Below are 24,019 nucleotides of genomic sequence, written 5' to 3' on the forward strand. Positions count from 1 at the left end.
GTTTTATGCTTATCATCTCTGTTTTCATTCCCACTTTTTAGTTTCATGAGCAAAGACTCACAACTTACCAAAAATAATAGGTAGTGCTGGAAGAGTTCATTTATTTTGTCTTGTAATAGTAAGAAAAGGTTCTTTCTTGGAAATAGTAGGACTTATTTCCAATTAAAAAGAAAAGAGTTAGGCATTAAGCTTTCATTTTCAGATGGAGTGCTCAATAAATGATCCTTGGACTACTGGCTTATACAAAAAAAATTCAAGGAAGTACAAAATTTAAGTTTTTTTTTAAGGAAAAAAATATTGAAAGCATGTATTTTAATCTTGGAGTGGTAAATTTTCTAATATTGACATGAAATCTAGAATTCAAAACCAAATTTGGTCAATTTTACTACATAAATAAAATTTTAAATGTATTCTTTAAGACAAAAAAGTCAAAGGACAAATTGGGAAAGTATTTGTAACACATGTATAAGTCAAAAGAATGTCATTACTCATATGCAAAATATTTTCACAAACCACTAAGAAAAAAAAGACAAAGAAAAATGAACAAAAAATATGAGGACAATTCACAAAATACAGTTCACAGAAGTATGAAAAATGTTCAATGCACAATAACTATTACTGATTAAAACAATAATGGTCACTCTAGTGATCAGGTTGATAAAACAATGAATAATGACCATTTGAGAATTGGAGAGCAGTTTGGTGTTATCTATTTATTCATTACTTGGCCCAACGATTCCATTTCTAGAAACCAGTTCTCAAAAAAACAAAAAACAAAAAACAAAAGCTAAACTCTAGGGATACCTGGGTGGCTCGGTTGGTTAAGTGTCTGCCTTCAGTTAGGGTCATGATCCCAGTGTTCTGGGATCGAGCCCTGCATGGCGCTCCTTGCTCAGCGGGGAGCCTGTTTCTCCCTCTCCTTGCTTAAGTGCTTGCACTCCTCTCTCTCTCTGACAAATAAATAAATAAAATCTTTAAAAACAACAACACTAAACTCTAGAAATGTGTAGCAATACCTCTAGGTGGATATTTATTACTACATTATTTGTGAAACTGAAAATAGCCCAAACGCCTGTGAATAGGATATTAATAAATTATGATATACCCTTGCAATGAAATACTCTATGACATTTGAAGAGTGAGCTAGCTGTTTATATTACAGATGTGAAAAGGTATCTAAAATATTGGATTTTGTGAAAAAAAAGCAAGCTATAATGTCATTTGGATTAAAATAATTTCATCCATTTGATATTACTACATATAGAAAACTATCTGAAAAAATAAACACCAAACTGCTTACTGACAGGATACAATATGATGATATGCTTTGTTCTTCAAGCAAGAATTTCCTAAAGAGGCCGTTATTACACATCAACCTAGTGCCTGATTTCCCTCCACACTAACTCTATGTAGTCTGAGCTAGCCTCAGTCTAGTGCAGTCTAGTGGCCCTAATACACCAGTTTTGACTTTCGAGTATCCTAGGAAGTTAAAAGGGACCAACAAAGAATCATATTTTCAGAGGACTAATTCAGGACAAAACTTGAGGTTACCCTGCATCACGAATTAAGGAATCCAGACTGTCTAGATAAAGCCAAGAACTGACAGAGGTTCACAATTCCTCTTTCACAATTTCAATATACAAAAAGACTTGCTAAAAAAAGTTTTGCTGTAGTTATTTGTTAATGAGACTTCACCTGACCTGACTTCATTTGGCAGCAGAACCAGGCCCAAACTCACATTTTATAGGCTGTGTTCATATATTTTGCTGTATAAATATTAAGGTGTTTCATATGAAGTTTTATTCTAGATCATCTTTTTAAAATGTCTATTCAATTCTGAATTCTGAAACACATCTGGCCCAAAAGATTTTAGCTTAGAGATTTTGGATATGTATTAAGAAATAAATTCATAAACTGTATTGAACGTGGCACCCATTATAATTTTGGAATGTAGCAGCCCTGAAAATTACAATAAATGTTTATGAAATAATTATTGTTATTTATTCTTCTTGTACGTTTACTACCACATGGGGTTCTGCAGAAGGTTACAAAAGATAAATAAGCTATAATGCCTAAATTTATAGAATTTTAGATTCCATCAGGGAGGTAAGAAAACCCCGTAAGTATAACACAGGTAATAAAAAATAAATGTGGTTTGGATCTTGAGGGTAAAAAAAAAATCATATTAATTAGAGAAACAAAAACAATGAATGTTTTTATAGGGAAGGTAATATGTTAGATTGACTGCTGAGAATGCATGATTTTAAAAGCAAGAATTGTGACAATGGCTGTTATAAACAAAGAGCATGGAATAAACAAAAGTACAACTTAAGGTTCAGGATCCAAGAATACCTTGTAATTATATATAACATTTTTGTGTTCTTTTCTGGGGCGATTGCTCTCATGACATTTTCAAAAGAATTTACTCATGGTCCATACTCACCACTTGTTTATTCAATCTCATAAATTGCTATGTCACATAAAAGAAAATAATATTGAAAGTATTTTTTCTGAAGAAATGATTACTATTGAGTAATTGCTACAAAAAATTATGATTCCTTAAAATTTTATAGAAAGTACATAACACCAAAGTCTATAGCAACAGTTGAGAACCAAAAACCTAAGTTAATTACATTTAAAAAATTGAGCATGAAAATTAACTTCTTTACCTTGTAGGAGTTAAAGTACAAAGGAAAACACAATAGGCTGACAAATTATGTGAAATATGCACTATGTAGTTTATTATATGAGGGTCTTCCAGCAACAAGAAGGATATTGTGTTTATCTACCCTTCTCAAATTAGGCAGATATGGAAGATCAATAGGGTATCTTTCTTAAAATTCCAAATGAGACTAAAGTTTAAAAATCCAGGGAAGTAAATGTTAAGAATCACTGTCTTAAGTAACAATTACTTCAATCAGTCCTTTAAAGAAGTGATTGATAAAAGATTCCATGAAGTTACTTTGTTTTGCTGACAAAGACAGAACTCTAAAACTCGGAGGTCATTTTCAGACAAAAATGTTCATATTCTGTTTAAATATTAAACAGTTGGATTTGATATCTTGACCAAATGTTCATCCTACCTTTGCACAGATGTCAAAAAGGTATCAGCATTTAAAGTCACGGAACTGTTTAGGATTTACTAAAGTACCTGAATAAACACTTGTTTGAGGCCTAACAGTTTCCTGTTATGATGAAACAATATTTAAAAGAAAATGTTGGCAGAGAATCCTTTGTTCAAATAAAATCTTAAGTGGAAGAATAAGCCAAATAAACAGACAAAAGCAGAGCTCTTCTGGTTTGAAAAAGGAATGGGACTGAGTTGAGGAGTACAATTTGAAAACCAATCTCCTGGAAGAGATCATGTTTTTGCCTGAAGAATTATGATGTAATTAACATTTATTCAAATACAAAACATTCTGGAGAGATAGCATAGAGGTACACAAAACACAGAAGTTGCAGTCAGATGCCCTGGGTTTGAATTTTGACCCTTACACTTTGTAGTGACCTGCTCATCTGTGAAATACAGATAATAAGAGTACGTCTAGCTCATAAGACTCATAGAAAGATTAAATGACTTAATATAGTAAAGCACTTAGAACAGTGCCTGGGTCATGGTCAAGAGTAGTTAAGTGTTTTTAAATGAATAAGCCTTTTACACAACATCAGGATATGTTAGTGGAACAATCTGCAATTCTTCTAGAGTTGTCTAATTGAATACTATGATGTGTCATCCATGGCTTTGGCATAACTAGAGTTGAAGTATTCTCATGTTTACAACAGTTTTTGTTTTGTTTTGTTTTTTTCTTCTTCCCAATTTGGATATGTCAAAAATGGTGATTATGTACATATTCATCTTTCTAGTTCTAGCATAAGCAACTTTTAAATGTAGTAAATATCAACACATGTATCTAGAGTGAATAAATTAATGACTTAAATCATTTCAGCAGCATAAAGAAAGCTAATCATGTAGTTCATTTAGAGCTGGATAAAAATAATTATATTCTGGAAAAAGGAACAAGGAATGTACTCAAGGAGGCAAACACAAAAAAAGCTTACTCAAGTAATGGTATGGTAGTGATGCCTGCCTTAAAAAAGGATTTTCATACTGCAAGCTGCTACAGCCACTCTGGAAAATAGTATGGAGTTTCCTCAAGAAGTTAAAAATAGAGCTACCCTATGACCCAGCAATTGTACTACTAGGTATTTACCCCAAAGATATAAATGTAGTGATCTGAAGGGGCACCTGCACTCCAATGTTTATAGCAGTAATGTCCCCAAAGCCAAACTGTGGAAAGAGCCCAGATGTTCATCAACAGATGAATGGATAAAGAAGATATGGTACACACACACACACACACACACACACACACACACACACAATGGAATATTACTCAGCCATCAAAAAGAATGAAATCTTACCATTTACATCAATGTGGATGGAACTGGAGGTTATTACGCTGAATGAAATAAGTCAGTCAGAGACAGGGAATTATCATATGGTTTCACTCGTGTGGAATATAAGAAATAGCACAGATGTTCATAGTGAAAGGGAGGGAAAACTGAAAGGGAAGAAATCAGAGAGGGAGACAAACCATGAGAGACTCTTAACTATTGGAAACAAACTGAGGGTTGGTAGAAGGGAGGTCAGGGGAGGGGATGGGGTAACTGGGTGATGGGCATTAAGGACGGCACATGTTGCGATGAGCACTGGGTATTATATGCAACTGATGATTAACTGAAATCTACATCTGAAACTAATGATACACTATGCTGGCTAATTGAATTAATTAAATAAAAGGATTTTAATATTATGAAATATTTTGCAATAAAGGACAAGCTAGGACTGTAAATAAACATACAGAGCTTCAAGTTATTGTTGCATGAAAAAATGATGAAGGATTATTACATATAGGATACCTTTTATGTATGAACATATGCAAAACAACATTATATGCACAAACACACACACACACGTTAAAAACTAAGATAGTAGAGAAGAATGGTAGGGAAGGGAACAGATTGGAAGTATTGATCAAAGAGGACTTAAGCCTTACTGGTAATGTTTTTCCTTTTTAAAGGAGAATGTATTATTGTGTTACTCGAGTAATTAAAGTATAATAGCTCGAAGGCTGAAGCAGAATCACTAGCTGTTAGAATTAACATGTTTGTCTTGACACCAATACATCTGTCCCCCCTCTGATTCTTGCAGTGGTGTTAAGATGCAGTTCTGAAGAGGCATTAATAATTTGGCAGTCCTAAATAAGTAAATATTAAGCAGATGATCCCCATTGCAATCTTTCTATTACTTCTTTTTCAGTAAAATGGAGACTTTAATGGGTCATAATGCAAACTGTGCTTAAAACCAGCTTATCACTCACGCTGAATATTAAACTGAGAGACCTGTAGCATAAAGATAAATTATCTGAGTATTTATTAATAAGAATATTTATTATTATTTATAAAGTTTAGAAGTCTAGTCCAGTTAATTACTTCATGTTTATTTTTAGAACAGAAAAACTGCCACAGGGTAGACTCTACTGGAGAGAAAATTAAATAAGATTACTGGCAAATTATCTTCTCAAGAACCCAAATTTTAATCAAAGAAATTATAGTGGGAGGGATTGCTGGATAATTTTGTGGAATACAAAAGACAGAGAAAATATTATAAAGCTCTAAAGACAGAAATAATTCATGAATTGGTCCATGAAAATTTGAATGTATAATTAGAGCAGGCTTCAAAGTAAGGAAAGTTCTTAGGGATAAAAAGGAGCATTACATAATGATAAAGGAGTTGATTCTCCAAGAAGACATAACAGTCATTAATGTGTAAGCATCTAACAACAGAGCATTAAAATTTTGTGAAGCAAAAGCTGATAGAATAGCAAGAAAAAATAGATGAATCCACTATTATAGCTGGACACTTCAACATCTCTCTATGAGAAATGGACAGATCCACCAGGCAAAAAAAAAAAAAAAATCAGTGAGGACACAGCTGAACTCAACAACATCATTCAACTGGATATAACCAACATCTACAGAATACTTCATTCAACAGCAGCAGAATACACATTCTCAAGTCCACATGGAACATTCACCAAGATAAACCACATTCTAGGTCATAAATCACACTTTAACAAATTTGAAGAATAGAAATTATACAATGTCTGCTCTTAGACCACAATGAAATTGAACTTTAAACAGAAAGACAACTGGAAAATAAAGCATGTGGAGATGGAGATTTTACAACATAGTTTTAATTAACACATGATTCAAAGAAAAAAATCTTGAGAAATTAAAAAAATTTTTGAACTAAATAAAAATGAAAACACAAATTAGCAAAATCTGTGGTATATAGCTATATGTAAGCAGTGCTTACAGGGAAATTTGTGGCATTTATAAATATAGCATTATCTGTATATTTTAGATAAGATCTAAAATTGATAATCATCAAAACTTTCACCTTAGCAAATGAGAAAAAGAAGAACGAATTAAGCCACTGAAAGTAGAAAACAGTAATAAAAATTAGGTCAGAAATCAATGACATTGAAAGCAGGAAGTCAATATAAAAAAAAGACAAAACCAAAAGCTGGTTCTCTGAAAAGATCAATAAAATCAATATAAGCCTCCAGCCAGATTAAGAAGAGAGAGAACACAAATTACTAATATCAGAAATGAAAGAGGGATATCACTATAGACCCTATAGACATTAAAAATATAATAAAGGAATGCTATGAATAACTCTATGCCCACAAATCTGATAACCAAAATGAAATGGACCAATGCCTTGAGATAAAAAAATCTGCCAAAACTCACACAAGAAGAAATAAACAATCTGAATAGGCCTATATCTATTAATGAAATTGAATCAGCAATTAATAACTTTCCAAAACAGCACCGTGCCAAGATGAGTTCACTGGTGAATTCTGCCAAACATTTAAGGAAGAAATTATGTCAGTTCACCACAATCTCATAAATAGAAACAGAGGAAATGCTTCCTAATTCATTCTGTGAGGCCAGCATTACCCTGATATAAAACCAAACACAGTACCAGAAAACTACAGACTGGTATCTCTCATGAACATAGATGCAAAAATCCTCAACAAAATCTTGCAAATCAAATCCAAAAAAGTTGAAAAGAAGTCTACAACATGATCAAATGGGATTTATCCTAGGCATGTAAGAATGGTTCAACACTTGAAAATTAATGTGTTGTATCACATCAACTAGCTAAAAAAGCAATACCACGTGATCATATCAATAGATGCAGAAAAAGGACTTGACAAAATCCAGCACTCACTCATGAACTAGAAACAGAAGTGAACTTACTCAACTTGATTAAAAATATCTACAAAAAATTCTACAACTGATGTCATAGTTAATGGTGAGAAAGTAGCAGTTTTCCCATCAGACCAGGAACAAGACAAGAGTATCTCCTCTTACCACTCATTTTCACTACTGCGGTGGAAGTCCTACTAATGCAATTGGAAAAAAAGAGGAAGTAAAAGGTATACTCATTGGGAAGAAAGAAATAAAACTATCTTTGTTCGTAGGTGACATGATCATCTATGTAGAAAATCCAAAAGTACTGACAAAACAACTCCTGGAGCTAAAAAGCAACTATAGCAAGGCTGCAGGATGTAAGGCTAATCTATAAATGTCAGTCATTTTCTTATATACTAGCAATGAACAAATGACATTTGAAATTTAAAACACTATCATTTACGTTAGCAGCCCAAAAATGAAGTACTTAAGTATAAGTATAACCAGGGGCACCTGGGTGACTCAGTCACCTTCGTCAGCCTTCGGCTCAGGTCATGATCCCAGGGTCCTGGGATCCCCGCATCGGGCTCCCTGCTCAGCGATAATCCTACTTCTCCCTCTCCCACTCCCTCTGCTGGTGTTCCCTCTCTTACTGTGTCTCTCTCTGTCAAATAAATAAATAAAATCTTGAAAAAAGAAAAGCATAAGTACAACCAAATATGCACTAGACCTATAGGAGGAAAATCACAAAACTCTAATCAATGAACAAAATAACTAAATAAATGGAGCAATATTCCATGCTCATGGATGGGAATATTCAATGTTGTCAAGACGAGTTCTTCCCAATATGATCTACAGATTCAATGCAGTCCCAATTAAAACCACAGAAAATTTTTTCATGGTCATTGACAAACAATTTAAAGTTTATATGTAGATGCAAAAGACCCAGAATATTCACACAATATTGAAGTTGAAGGACTGACCTACCTGACTTCAAGACTTACTATAAATCTATGGTAATCAAAACAGTGTGGTATTGGTGAAAGAACAGACAAATAAGTCAATGTAACAGAATAGAAAGCCCTAGAAATAAACCCACATAAATATAGTCAATTGATCTTTGACAAAGTAGCAAAGGGAATACAATGGAGCAAAAACTATCTCTTCGATAGATAGTCCTGAAACAACTGGACATCCACATTCAACAAAGTGAATCTAAACCTAGACCTTACACTCTTCATAAACATTAACTCAAAATTAATCACAGACCTAAATATAAGACGCAAAATTATAAAAGTCCTAAAAGATAAAATAGGAGCAAATCTAGATGACCTTGAGTTTAGTTAATGATTCTTTAGACACAATATCAAAGTCATGATTCATGAAAGAAAGAACTGAGAAACTGGATTTCATTAAAAGTAAAATTTTCTGCTATGCAAAAGACAGTCAAGAGAATAAAAAGACACAGAATGGAAGGAAGTATTTGCAAAAGACATATCTAATAAAGAGCTGTTATAATATATATATATAAATATATATATATAAAATATATAAGATATAAAATATATAAGAACTGTTAAAACACAATAATAAGAAAGCAACCAGATTAAAAAATGGGTGAAAGACCTTAACAGGCTTCTCACCAAAGATACATGGGTGGCAAATAAGTACATGAAAATATGCTCTACATTATATGTCATCAGAAAAATGCAAATTAAAACAATGAGATATTACTATACACCTATTAGAATGACCAAAATCCAGAACACAGGCAATACCAAATGATAGGAGAGATGCAGAGCAACAAGAATTTTCATTCATAGCCCACACAAAAACCTGCTCATGGATCATTATAGCAGCTTTCTTCATAATTGTCGAAACATAGATGCAACCAAAATACATTTCAGCAGGTGAATGGATAAACTGTGCTACATTCAGAACTAAAAGGAAATGAGGTATCAAGCCATGAAAAGACATGGAGGAAACTTAAATGCATATTACCAAGTGAAACTGTATGGCATTCTGGAAAAGGCAAAACTATGGAGAGAGTAAATAATTCAATGATTGTCAGGGATTCGGGGGCAAAGAAGGATGAATAAATGGAACACAGAGGATTTTTAGGGCAGTGAAACTACTCTGTATGATACCGTAACCATGGATACATTTTATTGTATATTTATTCAAACCCATAGAATGTACAATACCAAGAGCAAACCCTAATGCAAACTATGGATTTGGGGTGATTGTGAAGTGGGCATAATTGAAGTACATTCAACAATTGTAACAAAAAATGTACAACTCTAATGGAGGATGTTAATAATAGGGGAGGATATGCCAGGGCAAGAAGTATATGGAAAATCTCTGTACCTCCCTCTTGATTTTGCTGTAAACCTAGAACTGCTCTTAAAATAATAAAATATTTAAGTGAATTGGAATGTTCATTATTTCTCTTTTGGAAGCCATAGCAGGGAGAATATGCTACCAAATCAGTTTCATTTTTAGTCTCTGACACCTGCTATATTCAACTTTTGAAAGAAATACTTTATGCATAAAATATTTCATTTCTGTCCAGTTTCCTCTGTGGTCTACTTATGATGGTGTCTCTCTAAATCTAAAAGGTATTTCCCATCATCCCCAGCTTCTGACAGAGGGGTCAATTCTCTAGTTTTCCAGGCATTGCTTAAACTATTCACTTAGCACATCTATAATTCATTATATAAATGCTCATTGGTAGAGTGTTTCTTGCCTCTACTACACTATAAACTCCACTAGGACTGCAGCCCGGTCTTTCCAATTTTATAGCTTTTTCAACTAGCACCTAGCATAATGCCTAACATATGGCAGGTGCTTGATAAATACTTGGTTATTAATACATGAACAAAACAATTTAGATGAACCTAGAGGACATTATGCATAAAATAAATCAGACAGAGAAAGACAAATACCACATGGTATCATTTACACATCGAATAAATACAATCAAATTCATAGTAAGAGTAGAAAAATGGTCCCCAGGGGCTGGGAAATAGGGGAAGTAGGGAGAGACTGGTAAAATGGTACAAACTTTTAAGATGAATGGGTCTGAGGATATAATATATAACATGGTGACTAGTTGAAAACATTGTATTATTGACTGAAATTTGCTGAGAGTAAAACTTAAATATTCTTGCCAAAAAGAAAAAAGATAAATAAGTGAGGGGATGGATGTGTTAATTAACTTCATAGGGGAATCCTTTCACCATATATATCAAATCATCATGTTGTACACTTTAAATATCTCAGAATTTTATTCATCAATTATACCTCAATATGTCTAGAATAAAAATGAGGCTAATAATGTAGTATAATTACAAATCCATCAATATTACTTAGACTAGTGTCTTCTAAATAATGTTTCACTGTATTATAATATTTCCCCAACCATATTCCATCAAATTTTGTTCACTACAAATGCTGTCACAGTGAAAAGCACCCAAAGAATAAGAGCTTGACATCATCAGTTATGATGATTTAGAACAAATTTACTGAATATCGAGTATATATTTCTAGCACCAAGCTAATCACAGTACATACACAGGAAAGCCAATGAGAAATGATCTTTTCTTTCTTACTATGAAGTCACGACCTGCATTTATAGAACTGGTTGGGTCATTATGACTTCATCTCCTTGAAAGGTATTAAGGCAATTCCTGACTACTTCCTGGTTCATTCCAAGCCTTAGTAAAGGAATGCAATGGGCTGTTCAACTAATTGCTTTTTGGCTAATTCATTTTCTTAGGTTAAGAGAGGTCATCTCTTCCCACTCCTAAACACTCACTTCCTGAGTGTTTTCCCTTCCCCTCCCATTCCCTTCCCTTCCCTTCCTTTCCTGCCTCTTCTCTCTTCTGTCTCATACAAAGCTCCTAATTTGGAGGAGAGGTAAAGAAACTGGTTCTTGGTTCCTGACTATGTCTTCTCATAGCTGTCCTAAAAGGTGAAGTTAGTATCATCCATCCATTTATATCACACACTTCTAATCACCCCTCATCTTGCAATCTCCTTTAGGATTCACTTTTACCCTCCTAGATGTTTTATCATTTGGCTCACATTTTTTTCTTACAACTCTCTATTGTTTTCCTTTGAAATTTAAACAGAATTTCCTACTAAGAGAAATGTAGTATAATTGAGAGAAATGTAGCATAGATTCTGGAGTCACACCACTTGGGTTTGAATCCTCCCACTACCACTTCCTAACTATGATTAAGGCAATTTAACATCTCTGGGCCTTAGTTTCCTTGTTGGTAAATTGAAAATATAAGGATTATAAGGATTAAAGGAACTAAAACACCCATAAAACAGTTAGTTACTGGTACATAGAAAGTACTCTAAAATGCTATTATCATTTTTTAAATTATATTTATTTATTTGAGAGACAGAGAGCAAGCACACACAGGGGGAGCGGCAGAGAGAGAGGGAGATGCAGACTCCCTGCAGAGCAGGGAGCCAGACGTGGGGCTTGTTCCCAGGACTCTGAGATCATGACCTGAGCCGAAGGCAGTCGCTTAACTGACTGAGCCACCCAGGGGCCCTGCTATTATCATTATTTTCCTTGGTAACAGTATCTATATTTTGACCACTGACTTTCAACCTCTGGACATATTGGCATCCACACATAGTTCTACCTTGAACTACCCATAGTTTAGATTTCACACCTTTTTCTCTCCAACTGTTAAAGTCCTTCTACTCATCTTTCTTAGTCATGAAAATTCCCAGAAACTTCTATTATCTTGTCTTAAATCACTGATTTTATCCCAATTCATTCAAACACCAGCAATTAAACTTCCCAACCCTTAATTTTAATGATTTCCTAATATAATTCTTCAAGTCTTAGTCAATCAAATCTTAATCTTTTCACTCCTCTTTGGACATATACACTTAAAAGCTCTCCTCAATGCCCAGAGATCAATAATCTTACTTGTCCTTTAGTAACCAAATGAGTTCATATTTTCCATGAAGTCTTCTCCTGTCATTATAGAATATGCACATCACTTCCTATAACCAACTTCCTCCTGCCTAAACACACTAACTCAACACACTAACCACACAAATCTTAACTATTTTACAGATTTGCTTCTCTGGGCATTTAGTGAGAATCTCTATTTCATATGCAAAAAGATCTTACATGCATATGTTACCTCCTCAACTCTATCATAAGCTCCTTGACAGAAGCGACACCAATTAAACTGACAATATGCTAGGCATTTATTTCAAAACTTTGCATGTATGAACTCATTTAATTTTTATAACAACCTGAGGAGTAGCTATTGTTATCCTCATTTTAGATCTAAGGCAGAGAGAAGTGAAGTTAAGGGAAGAATATCTTTGCCACAGATCTAAATATAAGAGGTATAAAATAACTGTTGAATGGGGGTGCCTGGGTGGCTCAGTCAGTTAAGCAGCTGCCTTTGGCTCCTCAGGTCATGATCCCATGGTCCTGGGATTGAGCCCCACATCAGGCTCCTTGCTCAGCGGGGAGCCTGCTTTTCCCTTTCCTGCTGCTCCCCCTGCTTGTGATAGCTCTCTCCTTCTCTCTCTCTGTGTCAAATAAAATCTTTAAAAAAAAATTTTAAATAAAAAAACCTGCTGAATGAAATTACTCATATATTTTTGTAATCTTGCTTTAGTTTCATGAATGACTTATAAACATCTATCTTGAATTCCTTTTTGTAAATATTGCCAAATAAAGGTACTTCATTTTTACTACTCAAGACTAAAACAGGATCATGCCAACAGTAGTGGTCCAACAAATGCTTTCTAAGAGTAAATTTGAGAAGACATTGTATGTGGTTCTGGACAGTATTGTAATACTATAAAATCATTTGTATTTTAGTTAGGGTGCTCTTGATTCTATATGCACAGCTTGAAGTAACTTCTGAAAATTAAGTAGCATTCATCATATATCTACTCATTCACACCATCTCTGATTTATAAGTATTGCAATGAAAGAGTGTCTAACCTATGGTGACTAACAACTAGTTACTAACTAGCTATGTGCTCTTTCGAAACTCAAATTTATGTCTTTGGGACTTATCTACAAAGAGATGGAGCTGGGCTAGAAAAAACTGGCCTTCAGGCAGGGCATTCTATGGGGGTCATTCACTTATTCACTTATAACATTACACTGCTCTAAGGAGAGTATAAGAATAAAGGAAATCTTATTAATGTCAAAAAGAGTGTTCAAAAAACCAGAACTAAAATCACATGGAAATAGTAACTCCAGTTATGTGCTGGAGAATCTGCTCTTCCACACAACGAATTCCTACTTTTAACTATGACTAAATAATGTCAATAGGAAAGTTAGGGCCACTCTCAGTTGTGTCCCATTTTTTTCATGTAGCCTCTTTTCACACAGTGCTTCAATTAATTTAAAATGCAATTAAACGTCTTGAAGCTGAATACATATGTTCAGTATCAGTTAAATATATTCATCCTTTGTGGAAAAAAATCATATTTAATAAATAAAAAGCAAATATTCTTTAAGAAGAATTAATTTAAGTAGAATTATTACAAATACTACTAATAAATGGTTGGGAATCATTTTTACCAAAAAAGTATAATAGTTGTAAAGAATCACTTGTTAGGCATCTACAAGAATAGTGAATTTTAAATGTTTTTATTCTTTTAGTGCATATTAAATATGCACATTAAACTCCTTTGAAAGTTCCCTTAAAGTAAAAATTCCCCATTCCTTCCTTTCCTACTTATAAATAGAAGGCTCCTGAAATTAAAAAACAAACAAACAAACAAACAAATCCCTCACAAACAGGAAGCAAAAAAGCAGGTAATCAGATCTTTAGTTCCTTGTCTAGGTGTGATCTCAGCACTCCAGAGGGAACCCTAAACTCATTTCAGCTCAGTTCAAGTGCAAAATACATTATGTAAGTCAATTCAAAATCATTAGATAAATATGTAATTTAGATTTTAAAAATATGAAGGTCTTATAGCAAAATACTCCTTCAGAAGTTGTTATTGTGATGCCCAAATTTTTCATTTGCTTTAAACTGTTTAATCCTATCCCCTTATAAAAATATACCAAACAAAAGGAGAATTTTAAAAATTTGTTCAGAATCACCATTATATAAGTATTACATAAATATGAATGTAGAGAAAAGACAAAATTATGCAGAAAATTTGTAACTGCATCACATATATATGCACACATGTGACTTTTACCATTTTTCTTTCGATCAAAAATTTAAATTTAGTACATATTACATATAATATATAATAGAAATATAAAAATACAATTACAGCCAAGCTGTTTCTTTAAAGCTAAATAGGTAATGAACAATAGCAGCATTGTCCCCAAGATTAGTATAACTTGATCTAATATTGAAACTGCTAGTCAAAGAGTATGCAATTATAATATCCAAACACATTCGATTTTGAGTATTATAAATAAAAACATATTGTTAAAACATAGTCATATATTTTAAGTTATAAGGAAATATCACCATTCCTTAGAAGCAAGGGATAATTAAAATCTAAAAAGTAATAGATGGTCTCTGTTTACAATTAAACCAAAAATAAAGAATCAGGAGAAAGGAGCCTACCTTCCATTGCCCTTTTAAAGAAGACCTTACAGCTCCCACAGGTGAGGACACCATAATGACAGCCTGAAGCTTCATCCCCACAGATTAAACAAATCTTCTGAGGTAATGACTCGAAGCTGTACTGTGGGCTCTGGCTGGCATCTGAATCCGGCCTTGAAAAGCAAAACAAAGTATTCCATTTATTTCTAGGTGAGCTAATACTAAAGTTTTCTTAACAGAACTGACAAAGTGAAAGGGGATTTAAAAATAGAACTGAATGTATACACACCCTTAAAAGACATGCAAATTAAACTTGGTGTACTGTTACTGGATTCCTCACATTTGCAAATTATTAGTCATTCATCCGCAGCATCCACATAAAAGAATAATATATAATTTTATGCTCAGGAAAGCAAAGGTCCATTGGTTTTGTTAAAAAAAAATCTTTCTACAAAACTCCTTATATAGAATAAAAAATTCCTTTCCTGTAGCCTGGGTAACTATAAACATGGTTTTGTTTTAAGGGTTCACTTGTACTTAGCAATGCTTTTGTTTTGAGTTTTTAACACAGCCCCTAATGTTTACTTACACCAGTATATGTGTTTGCCATTTTAAAGAATTGTACACTATATTGACACTGTTTTGCGCATTCACAGCAATAAGATTCTAACGTGAACATTCTTTAAAATTCCACTAATTCAGTATGTAAATCAAAATGTTTTTGAAAACCTGTATGAAAAAAGTTGTAGCGAATCCGAAACGATAACAGAATACAGTGCACGGTAGTGATTGATGAACATATACATAACTTTAGCCTTGAGATTCGTATGAAAATTGAGCCATTAAATGTCCCAACACGTGAAGTTATGCTTTCAGTTCTGGAAAGCTACCATACATCAAAGTACCACCCCTCCCAAAGGATCCGTGCCTTAAAGTCTCTTCTCCAAGAAGGATATCCCCAGTAAATGTCCTTCTAAGAAAATAACCATTTTATAAAGCCCGAACTCGCTGCGCTTTTTCAGTTCCACTGGGCTACCGCGCTCCTAGAGTGACGCTGCACATTTTAAATCAGGGCTAGCTTTGTCTCTCGAAATCTCGCAGATTTGGAAAGTTTAGAAAATACTTTTGAGGAGGCACGCTCCCAAAACGGCATTATTATGCTCCCCCTTTGTGTCCCTAAAACAGTAAGGAGAGAAGGGAAGAAAAAGGAACCTAAACTCCCCTTGTGCCCAGCCCCGACCACCCATTCTTTGAGGCCGCTCTGGTGAACGGGACCCTGAGGGCCAGGAGATGGCGGCGACAAAGTGGCTGGACCGCTATTCGCGAGACTCAAAGGGCTCCCCGCGCCCCGCTCTGGGCCCTCACCTCAGGTAGTTCAGATAAGGCTGGTAGACCTGCGGCAAGCCCTCTTTGAGTACGGCGGCCTGGTAGCCGAGCTGCGGGAGTCCGTTGAGGCTGAGCTGAGGGTAGAGCGCAGGGGCCGCTCCCGGAGCGATAGCCGTAGCCGAGGTGGAGGCACCATCCCGGGGCAGCAGGCAGGCGCCTGCGCCTGGCGCCTTGCAGGGCGGCGGAGCAAACTGGCCCTGCTGGGGCGGCGCGCCCTCGGCTTTGTACAAGATGCACTCTAGGGTCGACCCCGACGAGGACACCGCGGAGACAGAGGCACTGGCGGGTGTGGCGGCCGCCACTGCCGCTTCCCCGGGTCTGGATGATGGAGCTCGCGGAGGTAGCGGCTGCAGAGCCAGTGGCAAATCCGGGAAAACAGAGGGATTAGGACCCGCCACCAGGTACTGACGCGGGGAGCGCGCAGCTGCCTCCGTGCCTTCCTCTTCCTCCTTGATCTTCAGGGCAGGCGGCTGGAAGTCGCCATAAAGCGGGAACCCAGCGTCCTTGGGCTCGGCGTCGGGCGGGTATGCGCAGTCGGAGAAGTCGCCGGCAGCCACCTGGGTGGACGAAGCCGAGGGCGAACCCCGCGGCGGGGCAAAGGCGCTGACAGCCGCCGCCCCGCCGTCATAGTTCTCCCCTTCCAGGAGTTGGCGGGTGCGGGCGGCCAGGAAGGCCGAGTTGAGGGGTAGAATGGGCACGTGGATAAAATCTATCATCGTGGTGGCCATCGGGGAGCACCCGGGCGCCTCTGGCGCGTCCTGCTCCACCAGGGAGACCTTAGGCGCCAAGAAGCGGGAATCTTCCTTGGGGACCAGGGTGACGCCTCCTGCTGCCACCCCAGGAACGGTGGCCGCAGCTCCTCCTGCGGCCGCCGTGCCTCCCAGAGGCCGGGATTTGCCTTTCAGAAGCGAACCTACGGAGCCCTCAGACTCGAAACCATCCTCCTCCTCTACGTCCACCAAAGCGGGCTGCGGTGCTGGTTTCACTGCGGCCCCCCGCCAAGGATGGTTCCCAGAGGTCAGGGGCAACAGCTGCCGGGACGGTGACAGGCCCCTGGGCAGCACTTTTTGGGCAGTTGCCGTCCTGAAGCTGTCGCCAGCCTTGCTCTCTGGCCGGCTCATGAGCGGTGACAACACCCCCTGGGTGGCGGGGGCAACCCTGGGGTCTTCGGGAAGTTCGGAACCAAACAGGTACCAAGGGCTGGTGGACTCACAGGCAGGAGGGCTAGCGTGGCTCTGCCCCGGGCCTGAGGGCTCCAGTAGTGTGTCCAAGACACTGTCCAGCAGCCCTCTGTCCTTTTCTGGGGGTCTAGAGCTGCCAGCTCCTGCACCGCTTGGGGCTTCAACTCTGGGATACCCGCCCTCCACGTCCGACAGCTGCTGCTGGTCCTGCGTGCTCCCGTCCGGGTCCTGTCCCTGGCAGGGCTGAGGGAAGAGCAGCCCGTCGGAGGAGATGGGTATAGCCGAAACTACAGGCGAGGCGTCCAACGTCTGACTCGCCTGGAAGGAGACAGCATCCCGGCGTCCCGACAGAGGCGATCCGTCCGGTGTGGGGGAGGGCGCGCCGCCCGCCACGTGGGGAGCCTGGGAATCTTTTGCCTTCGGCTCTGTCATGACGACCTGAACTCCCCTTTTCTCCTCCCCTGTCTGTAAGGAGGAGGGATAGGGGAAGAAGGAGGGCGTGTGGGAAGTATAGGAGCAGAGGGAGGAGAAAATTAAAGTTGAATTTGGCTGGACTCGGTGGGGCGGGGTGGGGGATTTCCACCTTGCCAGTCGGAAGGGGGCGGCGCTGGTCAGCTACTGCCTTTGCCTTCCATCTGGTCGTCAGGGGAGGGGTGGCAGTTGTTTAGTCCCTGAGTCAGGTGGGGAGAGCAGAAGAAGGTAGTCTCCTAGCTGGGGGAGCTTTTCGACTTCAGTCCGAGGATCAGAGGCACAGAGTACTCACAATTCCGGCACTCGAGTGGCGGTGGCTTCGAAAGCAATTACATGCGCGGCTCTCTCTCCGTACTTTTTTTTCCGGCTTCAAAGCGGAGCTCCTCTTGTAGCTCCCAATCCCTGACTGAGTTCCACTTTCCTTCTCATTAAAACCTGGGACTACTTGGACTTCTCGCTACAGCCCATTCTCAAAAACAGTCTGGTTTCTGCCTGCCCCCAATAAATAGCTGGGGACAATCATCCCTGGAGCTCTCACGTTTTTCTGCAGTTCAGGAGGAGGAAACGTCTGTACTTACATATTTCACTCAAGTGCCGAGTTGAGAATGCTGCTTACACACCATATCCTCGAACACAAATAATGCAAAGCTTAACTTGAGTAATGACAGCTGTAGACTGGCCCCACAGCTTTCTAAGGACGCCTCCGCCCTACCGGGATGCCCCGCCCAAAGCCCCACCCTACGCCCGTGACGCACTTGATCTGAAATTCTGGAGTGGTATCCCCAGGCCCTAGTCTGAATTCCACTCTGAATGGCAGGTGCTGTGGGATAGAACTTCATAAAAATATTAAGACAGTGTACTGCCAATTAAGAATCATGTTCAATCTAACTGGAAAAGCGAATGGATTCTTTCAGGATTTCAGTTTTGTAAAGATTTAACGTCGAGCAAGATATTTGGCTATGTTATTAAATGAATGTATCAAAGATGATCCTAAAAAATATAAAAAAAATCTCTCTATTATGATTTCCATGAAAGTGAGTACTTTCAAATTTCTCTTAATACAACCAAGATGTCCTGCTCCTCTGGACCAGTCCTCAGTGTGGCAGAGAAATTTGGGAGTGAAAGACAGTTGATAATACCTCTTCACCAGTTCTGGAAGTTTAGATGTTGTGTGTCATACTTTGATTTGTCTAAGGAATTTATCCCAACTTTTATTAAATAGCACTTTAAGGAAAGTCTTCCTTAGCTCCAGCTTATATTCTGTGCTACATCATAAGTCCCTCCATAGAGATGGTGAATAGTATTTTCTCCCCTCAACATATTTATTCTTAAAAATAATTATCTTTGAGGTTTGTTTTTTAAGTAGATCACCTCTTATTATATAAGATATAGTAGAGAGAGGGGGAGAGTTTTGCAATATATTCGAGGTACAGAATCATAAACTAATAATCTCTGCTGAACCCAAGACCATTGGGTATCTTGATATCATCCTAAATACCATGTTCAATACTGAATTAATCCTTTAGAAAGTTCCTCAAGATAATATCTGTGCTGATGCCCCACAGGTCCTCTCAACCAGATATAGAGAATACAGTGGAAGACTCCAAGACTCCAAGATGGGCAGAACCACTAGAGGTAAGGATCTTGGATCCCTAAATCACCTGGGGCAGGTCTACCTGAGTGAGAAATAAAGCCATATGATGTAGACCACTGGATTTTGGAATTGATTGTTCTAACAATTAGCTTATTCTGACAAATTTTGGATATGAAGGAGTTAGAGAGGTAGAAGGGTGAAGTGAATTCTAGAAAGCAGATAGAGATGTTCATAGGACATCAAATAGGAAGATATAATATGGAAACTGCAGGGATGCCATTCATTATGAATAGAGCATAGAGTAAATATGAGAATGGAAGGGGATGAGACTAGAGAGGTGAACCAATTTATTAATACTGTCATTGTTGCTTTCAGGCTTTTCTCTTTCTGATCTATTTTAAACCACTTAACATGCTTTATTGAGATATAATTCAGATACCATATAGTTCATCCATTTTAAGGCATATGATCTCATTTTTTTTTAGGATTTTATTTATTTATTCGACAGAGACAGAGACAGCCAGTGAGAGAGGGAACACAAGCAGGGGAAGTGGGAGAGGAAGAAGCAGGCTCATAGCAGAAGAGCCTGATGTGGGGCTCGATCCCATAATGCCAGGATCACGCCCTGAGCCGAAGGCAGACGCTTAACCACTGTGCCACCCAGGTGCCCCATATGATCTCATTTTTAAGTATATTCACAGTTGTGTAACCATCATCACTATCAATTTTAGAACATTTACATTACCCCCAAAATAAACCTCATACCCATTAGCAGTCGCTCTTTAATCCTCCCACCCCAAATCTACCAGCAGCCACAACTTACTTTCCTTCTCTGTGAATTTACCTATTCTGGGCATTTCATGTCATATAAATGGACTCATACTGTACATGGTCTTTTTTTGATGGCTTCTTTCACTTATCATAATGTTTTCAAGGTTCAGCCATGTTGTAACATGTATTAGTACTTCATTCTTTTCTAAATAATATTTCATTGTGTGGATGTACCACATTTTATTTATCTATTTACTGGTTGTTGGACATTTGGGTTGTTTCTACTTTAGGTTATTATGAATAATGCTCCTATGAACAATCATGTATAAGTTTTTGTGTGAACATACATTTTCATTTCTCTTGGATATACCTAGGAGTTGAATTGCTGGGTCATATGGTAATTCTAGCTATCTCGTTGTGGTTTTAATTTATATTTCCCTGATGGTTAATGCCATAGAATCTGTAGAATTTGTACCATCTGGAGAGCACTACCAGGTTGGTCTTCTAGGATCTTCACACATGTTAATTTATTTAATCCTTCAACGGTCCTGTAAAGTAGAACTATTATCTCCATTTCATGGTTGAGAAAATTGAGGCACAGGGTAGCCCAAAATCATAAAGATGGTAGCATAGCCAGATTTGAACCCAGGTGATCAAATGTCAGTCTTCTTAGGAGTGTGATTTTTAAATAGCAGATGGCTTGGAATTTGGTTTTCAGATTGCTATAGCTGTAAAATTGGCACTAGGCTTCATTTTAAATGGCAAACTATATTTGGCTTGATTTTGACTGGTTATAAAAATTCCCTCAAGCTAACAGACTGACTAGGTTGTTTCCATAAGATTTAAAATCTTGAGGTAGGAAAACAATAACGATGCCCAGCACTTCCTGAATCACCATTATGCCATGAAATTTAATACTAGGTGATTAGCATCGTGGGCACAGGAATTCTCAAATACATTAATTTTTGAGTGAAACAAAATTTACTGGTTAAATTCAGATGTGAGAGGGATAACTCTAAATATTTTTGAAGACTATTTTTGGAGAAGAGAATTCAAATTTGGAAGTTTGTTTATTCTTTGGAAAAAAAAGCTTTATTAAAGTATAATTGTCATACAATAAGCTGTATATATTTAAAATGTACATTTTGTGAAGTTTTAACATATTTATGTAACTGTGAAACATTCACCACAAACAAGATGATAAATATACCCTTTTGCACCAGAAGTTTCTTCATACCACTTTTTAATCCCTTCCTACTGCTCTTTCCTATCCTCTCCCATCTCTGTCATTTGCCATCTGTCCCCAGGCAACCATTACTCTGCTTTCTGTCACCATATATTAGGTTTTTTTTAATCATATCTGATTTATTAAACATGTTAAATTATATACCTGAATATATTATTTGGTACTGTCTCCTCTAATTATTTTTACTGATAGCTTTTACTTTTTAGAACTGTGTTAGATTTACAGAGAAATTAAGCAGAAAGTACAGAGTTCCTCTATATCCTCTGTATAGTTTCTCCTATTACTGTCTTATATTAATATGGTATATTTGTTACAATTAATGAACTAATATTGATTAATTATTATTAACTAATATAGATAGTTTATTCAGATTCCCTTAGTTTCTATTTAATGTCCTTTTCTTTCCAGGGTTTTATCCAGGATACCACATTACACTGTTGCCATGTCTCCTTCAGCTCATCTTGGCTGTGATAGTTTCTCAGACTTTCCTTTTTTTTTTTTTTTTAAATAATGTTAACAGTCCTGAGGAGTCCGGTAAAGCATATTGCAGGATGCCCTTTTATTGGAATTTTATGTTTTCCTCATGATTAGACTAGGCTTATGGGTTTTGAGGAGGAAAATCACAGCAGTAAATACCATGTTGGTTACATGGTACTTACTGTCAACCAGACTTAATATTATTGATGTTAATCATAATCACCTGGCTGAAGTAGTATTTTTCAAGTTTCTCTACTGCAAACTTACTCCTTCCCCCCCCCTTTCCATACTGAGCTCTTTAGAAGGAAGTCACTATGAGTAGCCCACACCTAAGGGAGTGTGGGGGAGTAGGGTGTTATGCTTTTCCTCCTTTAGGGTGCAATATATACATAATTTATTTGGAATTTTTCTGTATAGAAGATTTACCTCTTCTTCCCATTTATTTCTTTGTTCTTTTATTTATATCAGTAGGGGGTCATGGATATTTATTTTATACTTTGGATAAATACTACTTTATTTTGTTCCTCAAGTTGTTCCAACTTTGGGCATTGGGAGCTTGTGTGTGTGTGTGTGTGTGTGTGTGTGTGTGTGTGTGTGTTAGTGCTTTCTTATTTTCTACCATTACAAGATGCTCCAGATTCATCTTGTCTATTTCCTGCCCCAGTCCTAGAATCATTAATTTATTGGAAAATGATATTAGAAATGAAGATCTGGGCGCTAAATATGTTCTACATTTATTTTTATTTCTTAGAACTTTATATAATGCAGTGTATACTTTTTTCATCCAGTTTCTTTTATTTGGCATAATTATTTTAAGATTCATCTATATTGTGGTATGTATCATTAGTTTATTCTTTTTACTGATGAGTAGTAATCCACTGTGTGGATGTACCATAGTTTGTTTATCTATTTACCTGTTGCTGAACATTTGGATTGTTTCCAGTGTTTTGATATTACAAATAAAATTACTATGAAATATGTGTACAAATGTTATATGGAAATATGTTTTATTTTCTCCTGAGTAAATACCTAGAAATGAAATGGCTAGATAAATGGGTAAGTATACATTTAAATAACAAATAATTTTCCAAAGTGGTTGTATCAATTTACATTCCCACCAGCAGTTTATTTACAGTCCTAATTCTTCCATATCCTAGGCAAAAATTGGCATGGTCAGTATTTTTTATTTTAACAATTTAGCAATTCTAACAGATTATGTAATGGTGTCTCATTGTGGCTTTATTCCAATTCCCTAATGACTAATGATGTTGATGATCTTTTCATGTGCTTGTTTTCCATTTCTGTATCTCCTTTGGTGTATCTGTTTGAATACTTTGTTATTTAAAAAATTGCATTATTTCCTGATTGTTGAATTTTGAGAGTTCTTTGTGAATTCTGATGTAAGTCCATTGTCATATATGTGATTTAAAAAACTTCCTCCTAATCTGTGCCTTATCTTTAAGTTCTCTTAACTGTCCTTTGAAGAGCAGATGTTTTTAAAATTGGTAATGTCTAATTCAATGATTTATATTTTTAAGAATTGTGCTTAAAGTGTCATAATTAAAAAATCTTGCTTGTTGCTGGAGGAGACATGGGTGGTGGTATGGGGTAATTGGTTGATGGGCATTAAGGAAGGCCCTTGATATGATGAGCTCTGGTTGTTATATGCAACTGATGAATCACTAAACTTTACACTGAAATTAATAATACACTATATGTTAACTAACTTGAATTTAAACAAAACAAAACAAAAATAAAAATAAATTAAAAAATCTTGCCAAACCCAAGGTCACAAAGGTTTACTGTTGTGTTTTCTTCTGTTTTTTAGTTTTTGGTTTCATATTTTTATCTGTGACTCATTTTAAGTTACTTTTTAAAATGGTATGAAGTATAGATCAAACTTTCTCTTTTTGTTTGTTTTTTTATAATAATTTTTTATTATGTTATGTTAGTCACCATACAGTACATCCCTAGTTTTTGATGTAATGTTCCATGATTCATTACTTGTGTATAACACCCAGTGCACCATGCAATAAGTGCCCTCCTTAATACTCATCAC

At 36.8% G+C, this 24,019-nt stretch overlaps 1 protein-coding gene across 2 annotated transcripts in view; it reads right to left on the reverse strand.

The window, feature by feature from the left end:
• The window catches only part of PGR (progesterone receptor), a 117,754-nt gene extending 99,203 nt beyond the window's left edge, over positions 1-18,551 (reverse strand). Inside the window, exons 1-2 of one of the 2 annotated variants that reach the window (XM_048217404.2) lie at positions 16,200-18,551; positions 14,856-15,007 (exon numbers count right to left, since the gene is read on the reverse strand). In XM_048217404.2, coding sequence (XP_048073361.1) covers positions 14,856-15,007; positions 16,200-17,833 — 1,786 coding nt within the window. In that variant the 5' untranslated portion in view covers positions 17,834-18,551. The remainder of the gene's footprint in view (positions 1-14,855; positions 15,008-16,199) is intronic. The other variant, XM_057316808.1, reaches the window with a different exon arrangement.
• Positions 18,552-24,019: the final 5,468 nt, after the last annotated feature.

This window comes from Ursus arctos, unplaced genomic scaffold (genome assembly GCF_023065955.2).
Source record: "Ursus arctos isolate Adak ecotype North America unplaced genomic scaffold, UrsArc2.0 scaffold_22, whole genome shotgun sequence".
In the NCBI taxonomy this organism is placed as follows: domain Eukaryota; kingdom Metazoa; phylum Chordata; class Mammalia; order Carnivora; family Ursidae; genus Ursus; species Ursus arctos.